The sequence below is a fragment of the Pipistrellus kuhlii genome, unplaced genomic scaffold (assembly GCF_014108245.1).
Source record: "Pipistrellus kuhlii isolate mPipKuh1 unplaced genomic scaffold, mPipKuh1.p scaffold_m20_p_8, whole genome shotgun sequence".
Taxonomy (NCBI): domain Eukaryota; kingdom Metazoa; phylum Chordata; class Mammalia; order Chiroptera; family Vespertilionidae; genus Pipistrellus; species Pipistrellus kuhlii.
In genome coordinates, this window is record NW_023425584.1 from 56,180,040 (window position 1) to 56,201,036 (window position 20,997).

The 20,997-nt window shown below is 32.6% G+C and overlaps 1 protein-coding gene across 4 annotated transcripts in view; it reads left to right on the plus strand.

The window, feature by feature from the left end:
• Positions 1 to 20,997, plus strand: part of FSTL5 (follistatin like 5) — a 527,078-nt gene that overhangs the window by 420,668 nt on the left and 85,413 nt on the right. For all 4 annotated transcript variants that reach the window (XM_036423990.2, XM_036423991.2, XM_036423988.2 and 1 more), the window contains exons 9-10: positions 3,892 to 4,053; positions 9,200 to 9,334. In XM_036423990.2, the coding sequence (XP_036279883.1) occupies positions 3,892 to 4,053; positions 9,200 to 9,334 (297 nt within the window). The remainder of the gene's footprint in view (positions 1 to 3,891; positions 4,054 to 9,199; positions 9,335 to 20,997) is intronic.

The following is a 20,997-nucleotide window of genomic DNA, read 5'->3' on the forward strand; positions in this document are numbered from 1 at the left end:
TTAATTATATTTTATAGAATTAAATGGAATAATATGTAATCTCAACTACTTAAGTGGTTGCATATAGACATAAATAATGCATTTATTTGATATTAATATTATTTGACATTGCTTGACAATATTTTATCAAAAAAAGCCACCTACTTTAAACTACTTACTGTGTTTAGTGACATTGAATATTATAGGAAGGTTTCAGAGTATGTAGACATTTATTTTTAAATACCACTTTTTACTTACAATATTAGGAACCTTATTTAGAGATTTTTATGATACTGCACACAAATTGGATTCTAAATCCAATTTCAAAACCCTTTGGTGTTCTTTGCCAGTTCTTTTTTTCACACACAGCCAATAGGAAGGAGAGACAAGTTCATAGAGTGCACTTCCTAACTAAAAATGACTGTAACAAATGACTTGAAATGTTCTCTCGGGGATTATTGACTTTTTAATTCAGGCTGCCATTGATCCTCATTTATATTTCATAATATGTATCTCGGGAAAAATAGCCTCCTTTTAAATGTGTAGTTTGTCACTGAGGTTAAATAGTTGTTATGTCAATCACTTATTCTTCAATTCTATAAGCATTGAGAGATTTTTCAGGTGATCATTTGATACCAGTATACTAAATGAGAAACATATTATATGAGAGTATTTTTATTTTTTAAACATATATTATCTATTTGGGTGTAAAAATTCAATACAATAAAAATTATTGATCACTGTTTTCCTTTCACCACATGCACAAGTATATAAATAAAGTAGAAATAGCTAGAGTGCTGGGAGAAATGAAACATCTTATTTGAAAAGTGTCTGTGGGGAGCATCAGTGGTAGTATTATGACTTGCATAATATCTATATTTTATAATATGAATGATGTAGAATCCATTATTATCATTGAACTAATTGATCTGTTTCCTTTCTAAGTAATTTTCATATAAATTTAGACTGTCTTAATATTTTGCTTTTCCAAAGAATGTTGCAAGAAGCATTGATCCTTCCTTTGGCTATAAATTCAATAACAAGATACACTTGCCTTTATTAAATATGTCTTTTTTAAAAGCTCATTTACTAAGCACCAGGTTGTTAAGAAATTATAAATTAGGTCTGAGTGTTTGAAAGAATATCTTTATTTTTCTTATGATTAATGTGGTTTTTCTGAAAAAAAAATAATATCTTTAAAAAGGTATTAATTTGTACTTATGTATAATACTAATAAAATGTTACAGTAACTATTATGTGCTAGATATATTAAAAGAACCTAAACATATGTTACCAAGGGATAACATAGTATTAAAATAACTATTTTTGAAAACGTTTTTGATATTTCAAAATAAACTATTCAAGTAGTTATCAAAGTGAAAAACAATACAATCTTGGTTTAACTCCACAACATTGTTGCAAATGTTTGTTACTACGTGTTGTGTTTGTTTTAAATTATATTTAGGAGGTTGGGGAAGGATGTAGCAGATTTATAATGTTCAGAAGCTTTGGAAGTCTATTATTTTTTTGTCCTGGGACTATAAAAGGCAACATACAAGGAAAAGTTCCAGCTCTAGACTCAAAGATTATTGGGCCTTTCTGAGAAATTCTCTCCACTCTTGGTCTCCGTGTTATAGTTGATATGGGTCTAGTTTGGCTTCATCTAGTATCCTAGTTTGCAATGATTTTATAATTTCAGTGAATCTGGAAAGCCAACATTTACTCATTAGTCTATCAAATTTGTATATATATTGGCTCTGCCAGTCACTTCAAAGGAAAGTGGTAAAGTTAATTTTGGGGCTGGATTTCTGACCTTAAAGAGAGTGTCAGATTGGTTACCTAACTTGCATCTTTGACTGCTGGTCTGATGAGTGAAAAGAAAATGCGTCAGGTAGTTCAAAGTATACACATTTTTTAAAAGTGTATGATGGTCTGTGTGAATAAAACTTCTATCCATTATCTTTTGCTAAGATATTTCTTGCAGAAAATTCTTCAATTAAGGACCAGAATGTTTTTCCTTGATTATTAACTCATATTCTTATTAAATAAAATGTAGAGTATATAGGCTTTCATGGCTATACTAAAGAGCAAATGCTAAAATATGAATTCAAAGAATAGATGGGTGTGATAAGCCAGTAACACACATTCTGCAGACTTCTCTATTCTCTGGGGTACTTTAGGCACTCATCTATCTATGGGAATACAATGATTGAATGAGGCAAAACCCTTCTGTAAATGAACATTTAGTGACATAAAAATAGATATGAGATAGTGGAGAAATAGGATAAAAACATTTCGAATAGTTCAACTATGTGATTCTGGTATGTAGTTCTCTCTGAGGTTGCATTTAACATCTTGCTAGGGCTGCAGTCATCTGAAAGCTTAATTGGGGCCGGAGAACTTCCAAGATGGCTCACTCACATGCCTGTTTGTTCTTCGCTGGCTGTTGGCATGGAGCTTCTCTCTGTCACTTGATACATGAGCATTACCATAAGACTGATTTATTATCTTTATGCCATGGAACCTGACTTTTCCAACAGTAAAAGAGAGCTAGGAGGATGCTTTAATACCTTTTATGTCCTAATATTGGTTATCTTACACCATCACTTGGCCATATTCTATTTGTTAACAATGAGTCATCAAATTCAGCCCACATGTAAAATGAGGAGAATTTCTCATCTTAACCATCTTATATCTGACAGCTTGTGGTCTCTTGAAGGTAAAAGTATTGAGAGATTTGTATAGACATTTTTACACTACCAAAGAAATACCCTTTCTATTCTCTAGAATATATTATGTAAGATTTGTGTTATTTCTTCGTTAGTTTGGAGGGAAAACTTACAGTTTTATTTGAATAAAATATTTTAATAATGTACTAATTTTTTAAATGCTATAATTTTTTTAGATTTTTGTACAATTTTTTCATGGGTTCTGCTAGATTTTGTGTTTCTAAAATATATTTATTATATTTAAAATTATGTATTGAGTTGTTGTAAAGGGTGATTATAGAAGTTAATTATAAAGTATCTTGTTTAGGTAAGAATTTGGCTTTCAGTCTAACTTTTATTCTTTTTTCTGGTTGTTTCTTTTCTTTTTTAAATTGATTTCTGAGAGGAAGGAAGAGGGAGAGATAGATAGAAATGTCAATGATGAGGGAGAATCATTGATAGGCTGCCTCCTGCACATCCCCTACTGGGGATCGAGCCCGCAACCAGTGCATGTGCCCTTGACCAGAATAGAACCCTGGACCCTTCAGCCCACAGGCCGATGCTCTATCCACTGAACCAACCAGCTAGAGCTTGTGTCTGTTTCTTCACCTTTTATTTTGTGAGAACACTTAAGTTCTATATATTATCTTAGCATATTTCAAGTACACAATAGTGTTATCAACTTTAGTCACCATATTATATATTATATCCTCAGACCTTTTTTATCTTTAACTGACCGTTTGTACCCATTGCCCATTTTTAATTTTTTTTCTCTGCCCTGGTTATTTAATTTACAATAATGCCCTTGGTTTCATTCCTGTCATTACAAATGACAGGATTTTCTTTTTTAAGGTTGAATAATATTCCATAATCTACATACAGGGTGTCCCAAAAATTAATATGCACTTTGAATGATTCTAAAGTCAGTGTTTATTAACATACAGTTCATTTTCAAAATTTAAAAGAATCTACAGAAATGAATAATATTTTTGGCAATGCCTGTTTTCAAACTGATGATTGTTCAGGTTCAGGCACTGCTGATACAGGAAGCAATGGAATCACAAACATCAAGAATAATTTCCTTTGGTATCGGTGCGCCCTCAATTTGTCAACTATTGCTGGTTTTGTACCATACATTTTATTTCTTTGTTTTAGAAAATCAAATATGGGTTGCTAATTTGCTTTCTTTTCCATTTTTTTTTAGTTCCTCCAGTGATCCGGGTATACCCAGAGAGTCAGGCCAGAGAGCCAGGGGTAACTGCAAGTCTGAGATGCCATGCAGAGGGCATACCCAACCCTCAGCTGGGTTGGCTGAAGAATGGAATTGATATTACACCAAAGCTGTCCAAGCAACTCACACTGCAAGGTGGTTTTTACCTACATTTTTCTTCTCTTAAATGACCATGTAGAAATTTTATACTAAAATTTATGTCACATTTTATATCATTTGATAAAAAGGAAAATGAAACTTGTTTTCAACTAAATGTCATGAACATTAAAAAAACAAGTTGTGCCCAAGACATTATATTTGAAATAAAGTCTCTCAATATTTTAATGTTTTAAATAATAGTCTTGTCATAATGATTAATTATGTCATTATTTTGGTGATAAGGAAAATATTAAATTATATACTTTTTAATACTTGTCCTCTGAGTTATAACAGATATACTGAACAGAATAATCGGGTCTCTTCATAGAAACCAATTCTGAAGTGATTATTTAAATGTTTAAATCATACATTAAATATATCTATGACAGAGGGTGTTGATATTATAGACACTCTTTAGTGAGAATTTCACAGTATACTTTGTAAATTAAGGGAGAAAAAAAATCAAGATGTTACTGACTGCTTCACATTTACATTGCTTTCAGTTATGAAATTATATTCTAATATATAAAATATTCTATGTGTTCTAATATTCTATTAGTATTATTGTACACATATAATTGCTCAAATACTATATAGATTATAGTCACTAATATATGGTAAATGAAAAACAAAAACAGACAATATTTGTAATGTCAAATAATCAAAATAATGATAAAGCAGTTGAATATACAATATGTTGGTTATACTAGTAAGAAAATATACAAATCTAATTTGCATTGTCCAGAGTAGCAACACCAGTCATTTTACTTGATTATCTGTTGTATGGCTTTTTATTCTTTATTTCATACCTTTAAATTCCTTCAGTTCACCGAAACCGGTTTGGCTCAGTGGTAGAGCGTCAGCCTGCGGACTGAAAGGTCCTGGGTTCGATTCCGGTCAAGGGCATGTACATTGGTTGCAGGCACATCTCTGGTAGGGGGTGTGTAAGAGGCAGCTGGTCGATGTTTCTCTCTCATCGATGTTTCTAGCTCTCTATCTCTCTCCCTTCCTCTCTGTAAAAAAAAAAAAAAAAAAAAAAAAAAAAAAAAAAAAAAAAAAAAAAAAAAAAAAAAAAAAAAAAATCAATAAAAAAAATATATTTTAAAAAAATTCCTTCAGTTCATCTTTTTAAAAATAAATACATTTTCTTTTATTAAAAATGTAAGCATAAACTTATCTTATTCCACTTTAACAGTAATTATGTTTTATCAGTATCTTAAAGTAAATCTTTTGAAACATGTTCTTATTTATTTTTGCAAGTCAAAATGACATGTAAAAGTGTTTTTGACCTTTAAAACCTGAATTCTAAAAATATGTGTTGATATAAATAAGCCAAAATAAATTTGCATATTTACATCTACTGATTAAAATTTGCTATAATCTGATTAATAGAAATTAAAGTGAAGAAAGTTCTGATTTTGTCATTTCTTATTCATTTTACAGCAGTAAATCATAAGAACATATATCTTTATTTCCAGGAATATATAGGAAGCAAATTTAGGGAGTTGGTTACTCTCTAATACTCAACATTAAAAGAGTGTGGACCCTTGGAAAATAGTTATTGCCATTTTAAAAATGAGACAAAATAGGTAAAGTTTTGAGAATATATTGTAAATAATAAAAAGTGAATAAGTAGGATAACCTAAGAGATATATCTAGATGTACAGGAATTCCATGTGACTTTATATGCAACTAGAAGCCCAGTGCATGGATTCATGCACCATTGGGGTCCCTCAGCCTGGTCTGTGCTCTCTCACAATCTGAGACCCCACCAGTGCACTATTGGCCTGGGGAGGGCTCCAGGGTGCTTCTGCCCCATCTCACCCAGTCCACATAGAGGTGATTGGGCCATCTTGCTTAGTCCCAGTCAGGGCAATCAGGGCCATGAAGGGACTGCATGAGGGCTCCAGGGCATGTGTGGCCCATCTCACCCAGTTCCGATTGCCAGACTCCAGAAACAACCAACCTACCATTTGGAATATCTGCCCCCGGTGGTCATTGTACATCATAGCTATGTTTGACCAGTCACTTAGGCAAATACTATAAATATTTAATTATTCATTTATTCAATAGATGCTTATTTATTGTTTCTGTGTGAGGTCCAAGTCTAGATACTAACTGAATAACTGGCAATAGATGGGATAATATATTAGTGACAAGAAGTAAAATCCTGGGAATGCAGACATATTTTATTGGCAGGCAACTAAAGATAGATAACACAAGACTAAAAATCAGTGAAGATGTATTAAAACAAGGTGATATTATGTTTTCTTTTAAAAAAAGGAAAGGTAAAGATCACAAAGAGTTTAATATCAGAGTCATATTAAGATCAAGGAAGGTCATTAAAATGTTTTCATGGGTCAAGTGATTCATATGTCCTTGTGACATTAAGAAAACAGTATTTGTAGCAATTAGTCTTCAGTAGATTTAAAAATGAAAAGGAGGTAAAAAGCATAAAAATATATTTCCACATTTTGAAAGGAGGAAAAAGAAAAGGTAGCATATGGTATTGGAAAAGGTTAGGACTAATGAAGATATTTCTTTCTCTTTGGACAATTTATCCTTTGAAGAACTATCAATAAAGAAAAGATATGTAGAAAATGGAGGAGGGAGAGGATAAACAGAGTAGAAATGAACAGGAAAAGAGGAGAGATTTGCCTTGGAAAGAAAGAGAATATTTGTTTATAAGTAAACTAAAGACCCGATGCTCAAAATTCATGCAAAAATAGGCATTCACAGCTGCGGCGGCTGACTGGATCCCTCCCTTGCAACCACAGTGGCTGCCTGGACCCCAAAGGCTGCAACCCCAGCTTCATCTGGAGGGTTGTCTGGAAGGACGTCCAATCTAATTAGCATATTATGTTTTTACTATTATAGGTAAAGGTGAATATGTAAGTGGAAATGACGTTTGGGGTTTCCTTTATTTTTTTCAGATTTTTATTAAAATATACTTGACATATAACACTGTGTACGTTTAAGGTAGATAACGTGATGATATGTTACAAAATGACTTGGGTTTACTTTCTTATCACTTCTATGTACTTCATTATTTACAAAGCAAGGTCACTCAGAGTGAGAAGTTAGTATTAAAATGGAAAACATCGAACTAAGCGTAGAGATTTGAAATAAAAGTGGAATAGGATATGAAAGATATTGAACTGTAAAGGTCAAGTGAAATGAAAATCAGCATTGAACATCCTGCAAATTGAAAGCTGTGAATATGCACATTGTAGGTTTTCTAATGTAATAGTCTCATAATTTACTAAAAAACCTAGGTACAGGGACACCAGATACAGAGATATGTCAGCTTGCCCTAGTTCTGGAGGTTAGTAAGACATATGGATCAGGATGATAAATGGATAAGGGAATTGGTAGTTTTGGCAATAGGATAGAAATCATCTAAAAATGCTAGAAAAGACAATGAGGCATATGGGTTAGGGGAAGAGAGAATTTGAAGACAAAATACACTGACCTGATATTTGAGAAACTCTAAAGATTTAGCTTAAGTGTGTAGGTCTTGAAAGAAAAGTATGGTCTGTGGAGACATAAAGCAAGAAGCTGATGCATGATTAAACACAGGTCTTGCTCCCTATCATTTGCACACTAATGCCTCCAAGCTAAGTCTGGAAAGCTGCTTGTTTTTGGACATAAAACAACTTTTGTTTGTTTTTGTTTTCAGAACACAGCCGCACTTATTTTAAAAAAATATTATCTATGACTGCTTTCATACTACTATAGCAGAAGTGAATAGATGCTGCAGAGACTGTATGGATCACAAAGCCTAAAATATTTACTATCTGGACTTTCACAGCAAAAACAAATACAAAACCAAAATGTTGCCCATCTGTGTTTTGGACAAAGGATTCTCAACAAAGAATAGGGGGATAGAGGTGTGCAGTAATGTTTATAAATTGAGAAAGAGGTTTAGATGATTAGAATAATTACCTCTCCTCAAACACTCCCTGCCTCTCCATGTCCCAGTGGCATCCCTAGGAATGGTATTCAGAGCTTTTCCCAGTGGTTTTCCACCATCTTTCCTCAAATAGCCACACAGATTGTTTTGTCCTCTGTCACAAATAGCCATATTCCTCATAGTGCATGATGTTACTGAGATTGGATAACATGGAACACCCACACACAACCGCACATGCTAAGACACATACAGAAAGAAAAAAAGAAAAGGAAATCTAAACAAATGAACACAATAAACACTAAACTTCAGAGTCTGATAGAGCAGAAGGCCAGCCTTTCCCTTTGAGCTGAGTGACTTGCATAAGATCATTGTGAGTCTCAGATTCTTCATCTAAAAATTAAATGTTAGTTGAGATAATTGAGAAATAATATATGTAAAAGGACCTCATATTGCAAACATATATTAAATCTTAATTATATCCAGGTTTCCACACTGGGGAATGCAACTCATTATTCAAGGATTAGCTTAACATATTATTTTACAAGATTTAAAAGTTGGACCAATGATTTCCTTAACCTTTTGGTTACACATTGACTTTGTCAATTTCCATATTATGTTGTTAACTTTAGTTATATTTATGCCAAAAGACTGAAGATCTTGCAGAAAAACCATGTATTATTATTTTTCTGTTCTTCTTATCTAATACTTTTTGATATATAATATGGACTTAATAAGAAACTTGACAAGTGGCAGTCATATTATATATGCATGATATATATAGCTCAGGTAATTTCTTTATGATTTTATAGGTAGCCTTCTATATTTTATAATTAATAACCTTCTATAAATTAACCATACTGGTATTATTTAAAACTTTTGTGAAAGCTCAAGGCAAAATAGATTCTGAATATTAAAAATAAATATATAAATTAAATTATACTTATCAATGTGAAATACATCTTGTGCAATATAGGAAATAGGAAAATAATATAAAATATAAAGTGTGTGCATTTGATATCAAATACTGGCTCTCTGTAATAGAATGACAGCACAGTTTATGAAACACTTGAATGCTTTTGGAGTAATTTGGCATGCCTCCAAAGCATGGAAGTAAGAAGGAAAATAGTTTAATTAGGGCAAGCTAAGAAATTGTTTGACTGTGTAATCAGAAAGCACTGTACCAAAACTGAAATTGTAGTTTACAAGTTGCATTTGCCTTCTGTTTTTCAGCAAATGGCAGTGAGGTTCACATAAGCAATGTGCGCTATGAAGATACCGGAGCATACACTTGTATTGCAAAGAATGAAGCAGGAGTGGATGAGGACATCTCTTCTCTTTTTGTAGAAGATTCTGCTAGAAAGACCCGTATGTACTGAGTGTGCGCGCGCGCGCGCGCACACACACACACACACACACACACACACACACACCTCAATTTTACTATCAAGCTTTTTACAAAAAAAAAAGAATCAGGCCTGGCTGGTGTTGCTCAGTGGCTGATCATCAAAGTATGAGCCAGGAGGTCATGATTTGATTTCTAGTCAAGGCATATGGCTTAGGTTGCGGGCTATTGATGTTTCTATCTCCCTCCCTCTCCCATCCTCTCTGAAATGAGTAAAAATATTTTTTTTAAAAAGAATCAAAAGACTGTGAAGTGAATAATGCATTAAAATTTTATATGTAAGAAATATATTAATCTTTAAATATTAAAAATAGATTTAAGAATTAACAAATAAACTTGTCAAATTTTTAACACAACACTGAAATGATTCTGTTTCTTTTGCAAGTGTACATAAGATGTTTCTCGTCCTGTCTTCCCATTTGCTCATAAAGGAAGTTAAATGCCTTGCAAAATCCCTCTCCCAAATGACTTGGGGAATTTAAGGTCTCAGTATATAGCAAGGCCCATCCTATAGGTTTAATAAATTAAAATTTTACTCTTCTCTCAGTTGCATTGCAGTCAGTGGTGCATTGCAGTCACTGTGGTCACTGCCACCACAAGACATGCACTGCCCTAACACCATCACCACTCAAAGGGCTGTCCTATATATGTATTTTTCTCATAGATTTCAGAAAAGAAGAGAGAGGGAGAGAGAGATAGAAACATCAATGAGAGAGAATCATTGATCGGCTGCCTCATGCATACCCCACACTGGGATGAAGCCTGTAACTCGGGCATGTGCCCTGACTGGGAATCTAACTGTGACCTCCTGGTCCATGCTCAACCACTGAACCATGTCATCCAGGCCTGTTCTATGTTTAATGCTAAAACTCCTTTGTCGTCATTCTACATGTCTTCTGGTGGGATCATGAAATATGCTTTATTTAAAATTGTTACTTGGTGAGAGGAATATGGTTGGTTTGGGGATGCTACAGATGGATATTTGATTACAATTGAATTGCTCAGAACTCAAAATAGCATTTATGAAGTGAGCTCTATATAGGCAAACTCACAGCCACTTTCTTCTCCTGGTCCACACACATCACAGTATTGCTGTTTAGAAATTGGGTTTGGAAATATGGTAGACTATTGAGCAACAAAGGGATGCTCACCCCTGCATATTTGAAAATCTGCATGTAACTTTTGAATTCTCCCAAACTTAATTACTAACATGAATAATAAATTTACACAATTTATGTATATGTAATATACTACGTTGTTACAATAAAGTGAGCTAGAGAAAATAAAATGTTATTAAGGAAGTCATAAAGAAGCAACAAATACATTTATAGTATGTGTTGAAAAAAAAATCCACTATAAGTTCAACCGTGTTATTCAAGAGTCAACTGTAACTTGCTTCTCTGTTTGTTTTACCCATTAACACCCGTTGATCTAAGATTTGGCAGGGTCCTGATATTTTGAAAGCCCTCTAGATTGGTAACACTTCTCTAAACCTAGTTTTTGAGCAAGGCTAAAGCATTCTCTCAGGAATCTTCTTATTTGTTTTTAAATCAATGACCACATTTAGGTAGGAGTGGGCCCAATGAGGATGGAGGATCTTATCTTTTTTATTTCCAAGTTATTTTTTTCTATATTTGGTCTGGTTAGGACAACCATCATTACAAACAAACATTTTAAAAAGAAAATTAGTAGGGTAGAAAAAGAGAAAAGAAAGCTGGATATAATGACTTGAATAATTTTCACCATATTTTTACTGCACTCTTATGTATTTCTACTAAATATCTTTACAACATATTTCCTGTTAAAATTAATTTTACGGTGACAAGTAAATTAAAGACTTTAGTTTTGTTTGTTCTTTATGATGACATTTGTGACCCAGATATTTATTTCAGCTCTGTATTTTGATTTTCTTTTAATGTCTATCATGTAATTTTCAATATATTTCTCTATTTACAACGGTATAAGACCTGTAATAGTACCTTAATTCAATCAGCCATTATATACTAGCATGTAAATTTGAGGAAATTTTAATGTAATTTGATTCATATATTTAGTCATATAAATGTGTTTAATTATAAACAGTTTCTGAAATTATGTTTTTACTTTATTTTATTATCACTTTAAACTCTTAGTTGTCAAAATAACAAATTTTAAATTAGTTTTTGAAATTATATGTTTATAGCATGCAGTAAAAATCAGACTTAATGTTTTTATAAGATATAGTGGTGTAGGCCTTACTTCATTCTACACAGAACTTTCAAAGTCATAGAAACAATACAAGTAAAATATTTGGAGGGATTTTTTCTAAGTCATAAAATGTTGATAAGTGTTACTTCTATATTTAAATTATGTGACATTTTCAAGTATAAAGAGTGAAAACTATTGAATTTTGGTTTTTAAATTAAATTTATTTGCATTGGTAAAATAAATAACTTCTACCATCTGAATAACTTTTAACCATATTATTAACTACTAGTAGCATTGCACGTAAATCTGTGTGCCAGTAGCTCACTTCTGCCCTCCATTAGCTCTCTGCCAGCTGCTCTGCCCTCCTCTAGCTTCCCCCCTCATAGCTTGCTACCCTGCCCCCTCCTGAGCTCTCCACTGCCCTCTTGTAGCCAGAAGCTTGCTGCTGCCCTCCTGTAGCTCTCTGCCCCCTCTAGTAACTTGCTGCCCCACCCTCCTGCTGATCACTGATCCAGTCATTATGCAGTCGGTCATTATGCTTCATGTAATGACCATTTGCATATGACATCTTTATCATATAAGATAGGATAGGCACTAAGTTGTACAGCAGATCTCGAGAACTTATTCTTCATGTGTAACTATAAGTCTGTATTCATTGAACACATTTCTTTCTTCTCCCCAGTTCCTATCAACCACAATTCTATTTTATGTTTCTGTGATTTTGACTCTTTTAAATACCTGATGTAAGTTCAATTATACAGTATTTGTCCTTCCATGAATGGCTTGTTTCAATTAGCATGATGCCTGCCAGGCCCCTTCATGTTGTCACAAATGGTAGGATTTCCTACTTTCTAAAGCTGAAGGACATTCCATTGTATGTATGAACAACATTTTCTTTAACAATTTGAATTTAATAGATACCTGAGTTATGATATCTCTTAGTTATTGTGAATGTAGTTACTGTAAGGAACACATGACCTAAGGAATCTCTTTGATCCTTAATTCAATATTTTTGGATATATACCCAAAAGTAGGATTGCTGGAGCACATGACAGTTTTAGTTTTAATGTTTTGAGGAAACTTCATAATGTTGTCTATAGTGGCTGCACCATTTTATGTTCTCACCAACAGAGTGCAAATGTTCTAGTTTCTCTACAACCAAGCCATGACTTTTATATTTTGTTATTTTCATAATAACTATCCTACAACAAATGCAAAAAATAACATAATTCCCAAATCATAAAACTTCTATTAAAATAATATGTGGAAAAATTTCATGACATATGTCTTGATTATGAAATTAACAGATTTGATTTGTAACTCAGATGTCTCAAACATTACAAATTCTTTTTCATATTCTAACTTTTTATAGGCCTGCAAATACAGTTTCTTTCAAATAGCAAATTTATTTTTCATTTAAAAAAGGCCTTTAGTTTTTAACTTTTTATTCACAAATTTGCTACACTGGTTAATAAGAAAATATATATTTGGCTGTTGATATGAAAGTGTCCATTTTAGAAATGCATGCACATAATTAGAACAAGGATAATAATAAGTACTCCAAGTGAGTAGAATATTAGTAGCTACACAGGAAAATTAACTGAAAATGTTAGAATATCTATGTAGTAGAAGACAGTTTCTCTTGAATAGTTAACTAGTACTTAGTAAACTGTCAGAGATCTACATAGCAAAAACAAAATCAAAATCAGGTAGAGATATTATTAAGGAAAATGGTGGCTTATTATAACTCACATTTTAAGGATTGCTCTGGTCTCTCTTCTAGTAATTTTGTGGATAAAGATCAATCTTACAACCTTGTTAATTATACAGGGCACATATGTATTTTGACAGACATTATTTTTAAAAGCTAAAGAAAATAATCACAGACCCATCAATGATGAATTTACTCTTATTTGTACATATTAAAATTTTATTGACTTGCCCATGTTCACAAAAAATAATATAATTGTTCTTTTTTCATTTTAATAGTGATGGGATAGTATTTCTAAAAAGCAGAGTGGTTTATTAGAAGAGCATGAACTTCGGAGTAAGATCTGAGTTAGAATTATTGTTCTACCACATAATAGTCTGGTGGTTTGTGGCTATTATGTAATCTCTCTGAGCTTAAATGTCCTTATCTGCAATGTGGAATAAAACTCACTAAGGGATTTCAATGCAGATATTATAAAGCACTCATCATAGTGCAAAACATAAAGTAACGCTTCCTCTATTCATGCTTATTTTCTGAAAATAATTACTTATTTCTTGCTAGAAATATTGGCAAAAATATTTTAAAACGCCTAAAGAATAAAGTAATTTGTTAGAAATCAAATATTTTTTAACATGAATTACATATATACACTGTATATACATTTTTTATTGTAACTATGAAGATATTTATCTTCATATTTATGTCTATCTCTATTATCTATCTCTACATTATATATATATAGATAGATATATATATATAGAGAGAGAGAGAAATGTAGAGATAGATAATAGAGATAGACATAAATATGAAGATAAATGGGAATCTGTGATTATATAATAGTATAAAATATTATTTCTCTTCACATTTAAAAAAATGGACTCAGCTGATTAGAATATAGTATACATTTTTTTAATGTAACTATGAAGATATTTAATATTAAGGACAACTCTGTTTTGTCAGAGACCACTTTTGTCATAGAGTCAAAGCGAAACTATATGTGCTTCCTACTAGGGATCTAGCCCGCAACCTGGGCATGTGCCCTGTGAGGGAAATGAACCTTTGACTTTTCGGTGCAGGGCATGGGATGACTTTCAACCAAATGAGCCACACCGGCCAGGACCTATAATATTTTTAATAATATGTGTAACATGCTCTTCTGTTTTTTTCTTTTCAAAGAATCAAAGAAGAAAGCTATTTAATTCAATGTAGATAGCAATAAAAATGGAGAAAGATTTACAACTTTTGGGCTAAATGGCACAACACAGACTTATACTGCTTAGCTACAGCTTGGGAGTAATCATACAGCTGTTTTCTACTTAATAGAGCATCATGGTAGTATCAATCACTTTTTTTCTTACTACTTTTTTAGCCGTAAGATACTACTGAGTGGACGATTCATACAAGGAATAATATGGCTAAGGAGTTTATGTTTTGCTTGTATCCTAATCTTTGAATTGGAAAATACAGTACCCAGCTTTGTCAACAGACTTCACTGGAAGTTTTCTCATGTGATAAATTGAACTACAAAAAAAAAGTGCTTCAAAATACTATACTCCTACAGTTACCTTAGATATAGGATGTGATAACTAAAGTTTAATTGAATGATGTACAGAGAGGATTTGAATGTAAAAAAGTAGAAATGAGCCAAAGGGAATTATGTGGTTCTTGTAACAGGTAGTAGGGGAAGGTGATAAGAAAAAGGTAAGGTGTTTTAAAAGAGTAAACATTATTTATTTGACAACATCTTGCATGTAGCATAAACACTTAATAAATTTCCATTTCCAAGGGGAGTCAATTCCCAGATGATAATAATTCACATTTAGGATTAAGGTAAATGAAAAAGTGGCACATATATAGGCTGCTATTGAAAGCTTTTAAGCTAATGGCTGCATTAAACACAGATTATATCACATCTTACTAGATTTTTAGTAAGGAATATGATTAATCTAGCTTCTTGCTAACATTGGAATTTAATGTCTGAATATATTATACTAACATATAAAACTTTTCTTTTTATCATTGTCACTGGCAGCATTATATTTGGAAATACTGGGCTATTACAACAATTCTTACTTAAGGATTAACTTAAATACATTAATATAATTTGACTATTATGAAATAAAATTAATTATAAGATTCTTTAAAAGAGTATTTCAATTTGTTAAGCTCTACAAAAAGATTTCTGAATGGCCTGGTCAGTGTGGCTCAATTATTGAGCATCAACCTATTAACCAGGAGGTCACGGTTCAATTCTGATCAAGGGCACATGCCAGGTGGCGGGCTTGATGCCCAGGATGAGACATGCAGGAGGCTTTGGATTAGTGATTCTCTCTCATCACTTTTTTAAAAATACATTTTATTGTTTTGGTTTTTTTTTCAAAGAGAAAGGGAGAGGAATAGGGAGCTAGAAACATTGATGAGAGAGAAATATCAGTAAGCTGCCTCCTGCACACCCGCTATTGGGGATGTGCCAGCAACCAAGATACATGCCCTTGACAGGAATCGAACCTGAGACCCTTCAGTCTACAGACCAACACTCTATCCACTGAGCCAAACCGATTAGGGCTCTCTCTCATCATTGATGTTTCTATAAATCTCTTCTTATCCCTTCTTCTCTGAAATCAATAAAAAAATATTTTTTTAAAGATTACTGAGTGAACAAATTGTGTTCTCATATATATATTAATAACCATTATAAAAATGCAATGAGTGCAGTTCACAATACAGGGATTTAGAAATATGCTAAAATGTAGCCATTCATACCTTAATATTTCAAATAATATATATGCTTTAGAAGTATTTGCCTGTTTTAGAATTAGAGGAAAGGGTCTTAAAACAGATTCAAATATGGCTCTTTTACATATAAAGGCAGTTTGAATATGTTATCAACAATTTTGTAAATAGAATAATATATTTTGGTAATAGAGACAAAGTAATTAACTTTTCTAGTCTTTATTTACTATTTTCTTTAAAAAAATAGAGAAGATACTTATTTAAAAGGAGAAGTTATATAGATTTAATATTGTATTATGTCAGTAGGACCTTAATATTTACAGAGGCTAAAAAGGTAATATAAATCAATAAATAGCATCACCTATAAAAAGGCATAGGTGAAGTTAAATACAGCAGTCATTGATTAATTTTATACTCACCCAATATGAGAGAGAATAATTAATAACAAGGAAAATCCATAATTACAAATAAGGTGTGGACATCATAGCCAAGGTGACATTTTCATCCTGATGATTATGAGCTAAGTGCTAGAATAAAAAAGAACCAAATAAAAACAAATATTTGAGGAAAACTGAGATAAATTAATAAATGAAAAATATGGTTAATTTTATTTAAAATTTACTGAATATTATTCAATAGAGCATTTTAAATCTGAGTGGACAATTCACATTTCTTTTGTAAAGCAAGAAACAAAACAAAACAAAACTAATACTTGTCACAAACATTTACACATTCATAAGCTTATTATGAAATAAAATATACTTAGGATAATCAGAGTCATGTCAAGATTAACCAGCTTGATAAGCATTTATTATCTTATGAGCTTTCATTATTTATATAAATTCTAATATCCATGCTCTCAATTTGGCCAATGACATTGTCACATGCTGCGAAGAAACTTATTCCATAAATCTTTTCATCTCTTGATCCAGAACATACTGAAATTATCTGCCTTATGATTTTTATATCTGAAGTCTATATATTTAAATAACATCCTTTTAATGTCATTAAATAGAACTGTTCCTAAGACAATGCTATTTTTACACAATAATAAAGCCTTATTATCTTACAAGTTGCCATGTGATCTGAAAATCATGGAGCTTACTTTACAATTATCATAATAAATTTGGTATCTGTGTTGCCTATAAAGCAAAAGAAGACTCAGAGCTTTTATTTTGACTTATCACCTACATTTTGTTGGCAAGACATTATTTACCTTTAGGGGAGTGTTACTATCCTCTTGTATCACACACTGCCAATTAGCCTAATTTACTTTGATAAAATTAGGCAGGTGATGATATTTTTTTATATTACTTTAGGCATGAAGACTAAATAAGCTTAGAGACTGAAGGTTCTAAGTATAAAATCTCTATGAAACTTAGAAAATGCCATTTCACATCCACAAGAATACCACCAATTAAAAAAAGCTATATAACACTGAGACTTGAAATTATTTGGGGAAAAATGAATCATTATACATTGCTAGTAGGAATGTCAGTTCACCACCCTTTGGAAAACACTTTGGTATTATCTTATTAGAGTTGATTTTGTCTTTGCTATGCAAACCAGCAATCAGAGGTAGCAGAGAAACACCAAATTGCCAGATAATTATTTAGGAAGAACCTGCCATGTACTTAATATTTTGCTATAATTTATAATTACTTTTTAATTACTTTCACATCTCCATAGCAACCAAATTTAATTTAATTTAAATACTTTTTTACAATGGCTGCAATTTGATTTATACAGTTAAATCTGTGTGAAGCTAGCTACCTTCAGAATACCTGAATACCATTATCAGAATTACTCTAAATTTATCTGTTTCTTGTCTACTAGAAAAAGGACTTTACAAAATTTATAAAAATGAATAAGAGTTTTCATTATAAGGAGAGCAAAAAATCTATAGGGAACAATAGTTTGCTCATTTGTGCTTTCACTGATTAAATATTTATTGAGGAAAGAACAAACACAAACCATGTTGCTAGCATATGAATAGCACTGAATCAGACAATCCTGTTCTCCCAGATAGCCTATAGTACAGTTTAGTTCAGAAAGGACAATCATAAGACATGGTAGAAGAAAATAATTGTAATAGACATACAAGCCACTCATGATAAGATTGCAGACACAGAAAGATCAAATTCCAAATGAATTGCATAGTCTTTATTGAAGTGATGACTTTCAAGATGATATTTTGTGGATATATTCATACTTCCATACCTAGAGACTTAGTAAAAAGTATTATAAACCCAGGGAAGACTCATTAAGTCCATGGTGGAATTCACTGACTTTATGTTACATATAATCAGAAAATATTTGCTAGTATCTTGCAATACATGATAAGAATGAATTGTTGGAAAGAACTAGATGAAGGGAGGCCTTGACATGCATGTATAGAAAAAGAAAAAGTCAAATTAGGAGTTATTTAGATGCCATATTCCTACGAAGATAAAGTGTCTACATATTCATTATATAGTGTTTTTTTCTACAGATATCACAATAAGCATTTTTTTTCTACATCTCATTGTTAACATATACCAGTAGAAGGCATTTGAGGTGTGATTTTTGTTTTGTTTTTGTCAGATTTTTGTTTTGTTTTTTTAATTACCTGGGGAGAATTAACCACGTTTGAATAACCATCAAATAGTCTTGTATGTCTACCATTTAATCTCAAAATGAAATACACATTGTGAAAAGTCATTGCAGCATGTTGCTGGGACACAATTAGTGTGACCATTCAATGAGGTTGGATTATCTTCCCTTACCCAGCTTTTGAAAAGCTGTTTGACATAATAGCACTTCCCCAAAAGTGATGTTACTTGGTTAATCGGTTTATTTGAACTGATATGAAGAAAACTGCATCCTCTATCTATAATAATAAATATAAATATATAATAAATATAATTATAGATGCAAAATTAATTACTGTCAACTTCATGCCTTACAGTCCTCTGAGCAACCTTTACCTCATGCCATCTATACAATTGGTACAGTGTTGGCCAGACAGACAATTCTGGCCACAGACCCGAATCTGAAAACGTTCTGTGTGATATTGAAGCAAGTGTAAGCTCGGCTCATCAATTTATTTTTAGAACATTATTTGACTCCAGATTACTTAATTAGCCACTTATGTTTTAACACATACTTGCTCTATTTTGCTCTCTTAGATTAATCTAAAATAAAAATTAACTCAATTAGAGACATTTGTAGAAATGTAATTTTAATATATCTAATGTTCTAAAATACTTGGGACAGTGTCTAGCACAATAATGAAGGCGGAATAAGTGTTGTTCTGATTAGCATTATTATTATTCTGGGTCAGCAGTTATTAACTTTAATGTTTTTTAAATAGATTGAACAATGAGTAAAAATGATGTATCCCCGGCTGGTGTGGTTCAGTTGGCTGAGCATCGTCCTGTGCCCCAAAAGGTTGCCAGTTCAATTCCCAGGCAGGGCACATGCCAGGCTTGCAGGGAGCATTCAGGAGGCAGCAGTTCGATGATTTTCTCTCTCTCTCTCTCTCTTCCTACCTCTCTCTCTGTCGGGGGGGGGGGGGTCGTGGAGGGGGGGAAAGTAAAAGTGATGGTACCCCATGCTAGATATGGGACTAGTCAAGAGTTACAAAGTAGATATTTTATATTTATATTTAATAGCAAATTATTTGGGGGTTAAGGTATTTTCAATTCAAGAATGAGCAGTCATTAAGGTTTACATGTGTGTGAAGTCTGTGATATCAGAAGGCTCCAGCAGAAAATGCTCACACATTTCCATGCCAACGTTCCTTTTACCCCAGCTACGGTTGGCTACACTCTACTACTTGGCCTAGTTTCTTTGTTCTTCTTGTCACTTCTCTGCTGAGCATCTTTGACCCCATCCACTTTTTCTCTGTGCCAGTAACTGCAGCTGCTAGAGGATCATCGGTGCCTGTTTTTAGTTCTGTCCTTTTTTTTCAGTGTTGACAATGGAGGGAAGAAGAGCAGCTGGCATTGTTCTGTCTTATTAACACAGAATCTGTATTGTGTGGGATAGGACAGGAAAGAAGGGGAGAGAGGACAGATAGAACTAGAGGAGACCAGATCAGTTTATTCCGTCCATGATGTTCCACATTTGTTTCTCCATTGGAATGATTCAAAGAAGTGTTTCAGCTCCCAGTGGCAGCAATAATGTTTCAAATAAAGAATATATGTGTTAAAATAATATGGGCAGAACTCCAAATTCCTCATTTTAATATGTAGTGGTGGGACATCTTATTTCTTTCTTTACCTAGTCTTAGACATTCGATGCCACGTAATTTTCCTTTGTAACATGATGAGAAAGAACTGTGTTTTACAACCTCATTTACAGGCATTCAAAAGTAGTAATGACAATGTCTCCACAGAGAAGACTTTAAGTTCCTGAAATATTAGAGATTTAAAGGCAGGTAGTATTATGACCAGGAGTTTTAAAGGAGCAAAGTAAGAAGCATGTTAGTTATTACAGAAAAAATTAAAAAGATCTGTGGATGACTTGAGACATTTTTCAGTTTAATTGTATTTTCCTTCTTCTTGAAATATACTCTTGAACTGATTCCTAATGTATGTTTTTCAAAACACCGTGACTTGCACTTCAGCTGAATGATATTTTAAAAGCAGGACGGTAAATTCTAATAACTAGAAACACACCACCCAAGAATTTTAGGAAAACATAAATTAATAAATGACAATATCATAAAGAGTTGACAGCAAAACTGGGCTTATTATGTCATTTTAAGCTGAACCTGCCATTCCTTCTGTGCCATTGTAAGCAAAAAAGGGGACCTTTTTTTTTTTTTTTTTTTTTTTAGTAAGTACTGCTTTCATAATTAAGTAAGAAAGAAATAAAACTATCCCAGGAAAAATACAGTAAGAGAGGCCTCAGGCTGAAGTTGAGTTGTTCAGGGCAAAATAATCCTTTTCAATAGGAAGTCGGTGAACAAATCAGACGTGCAGAATCCGGGTAACTCACCTTCCCGGGACC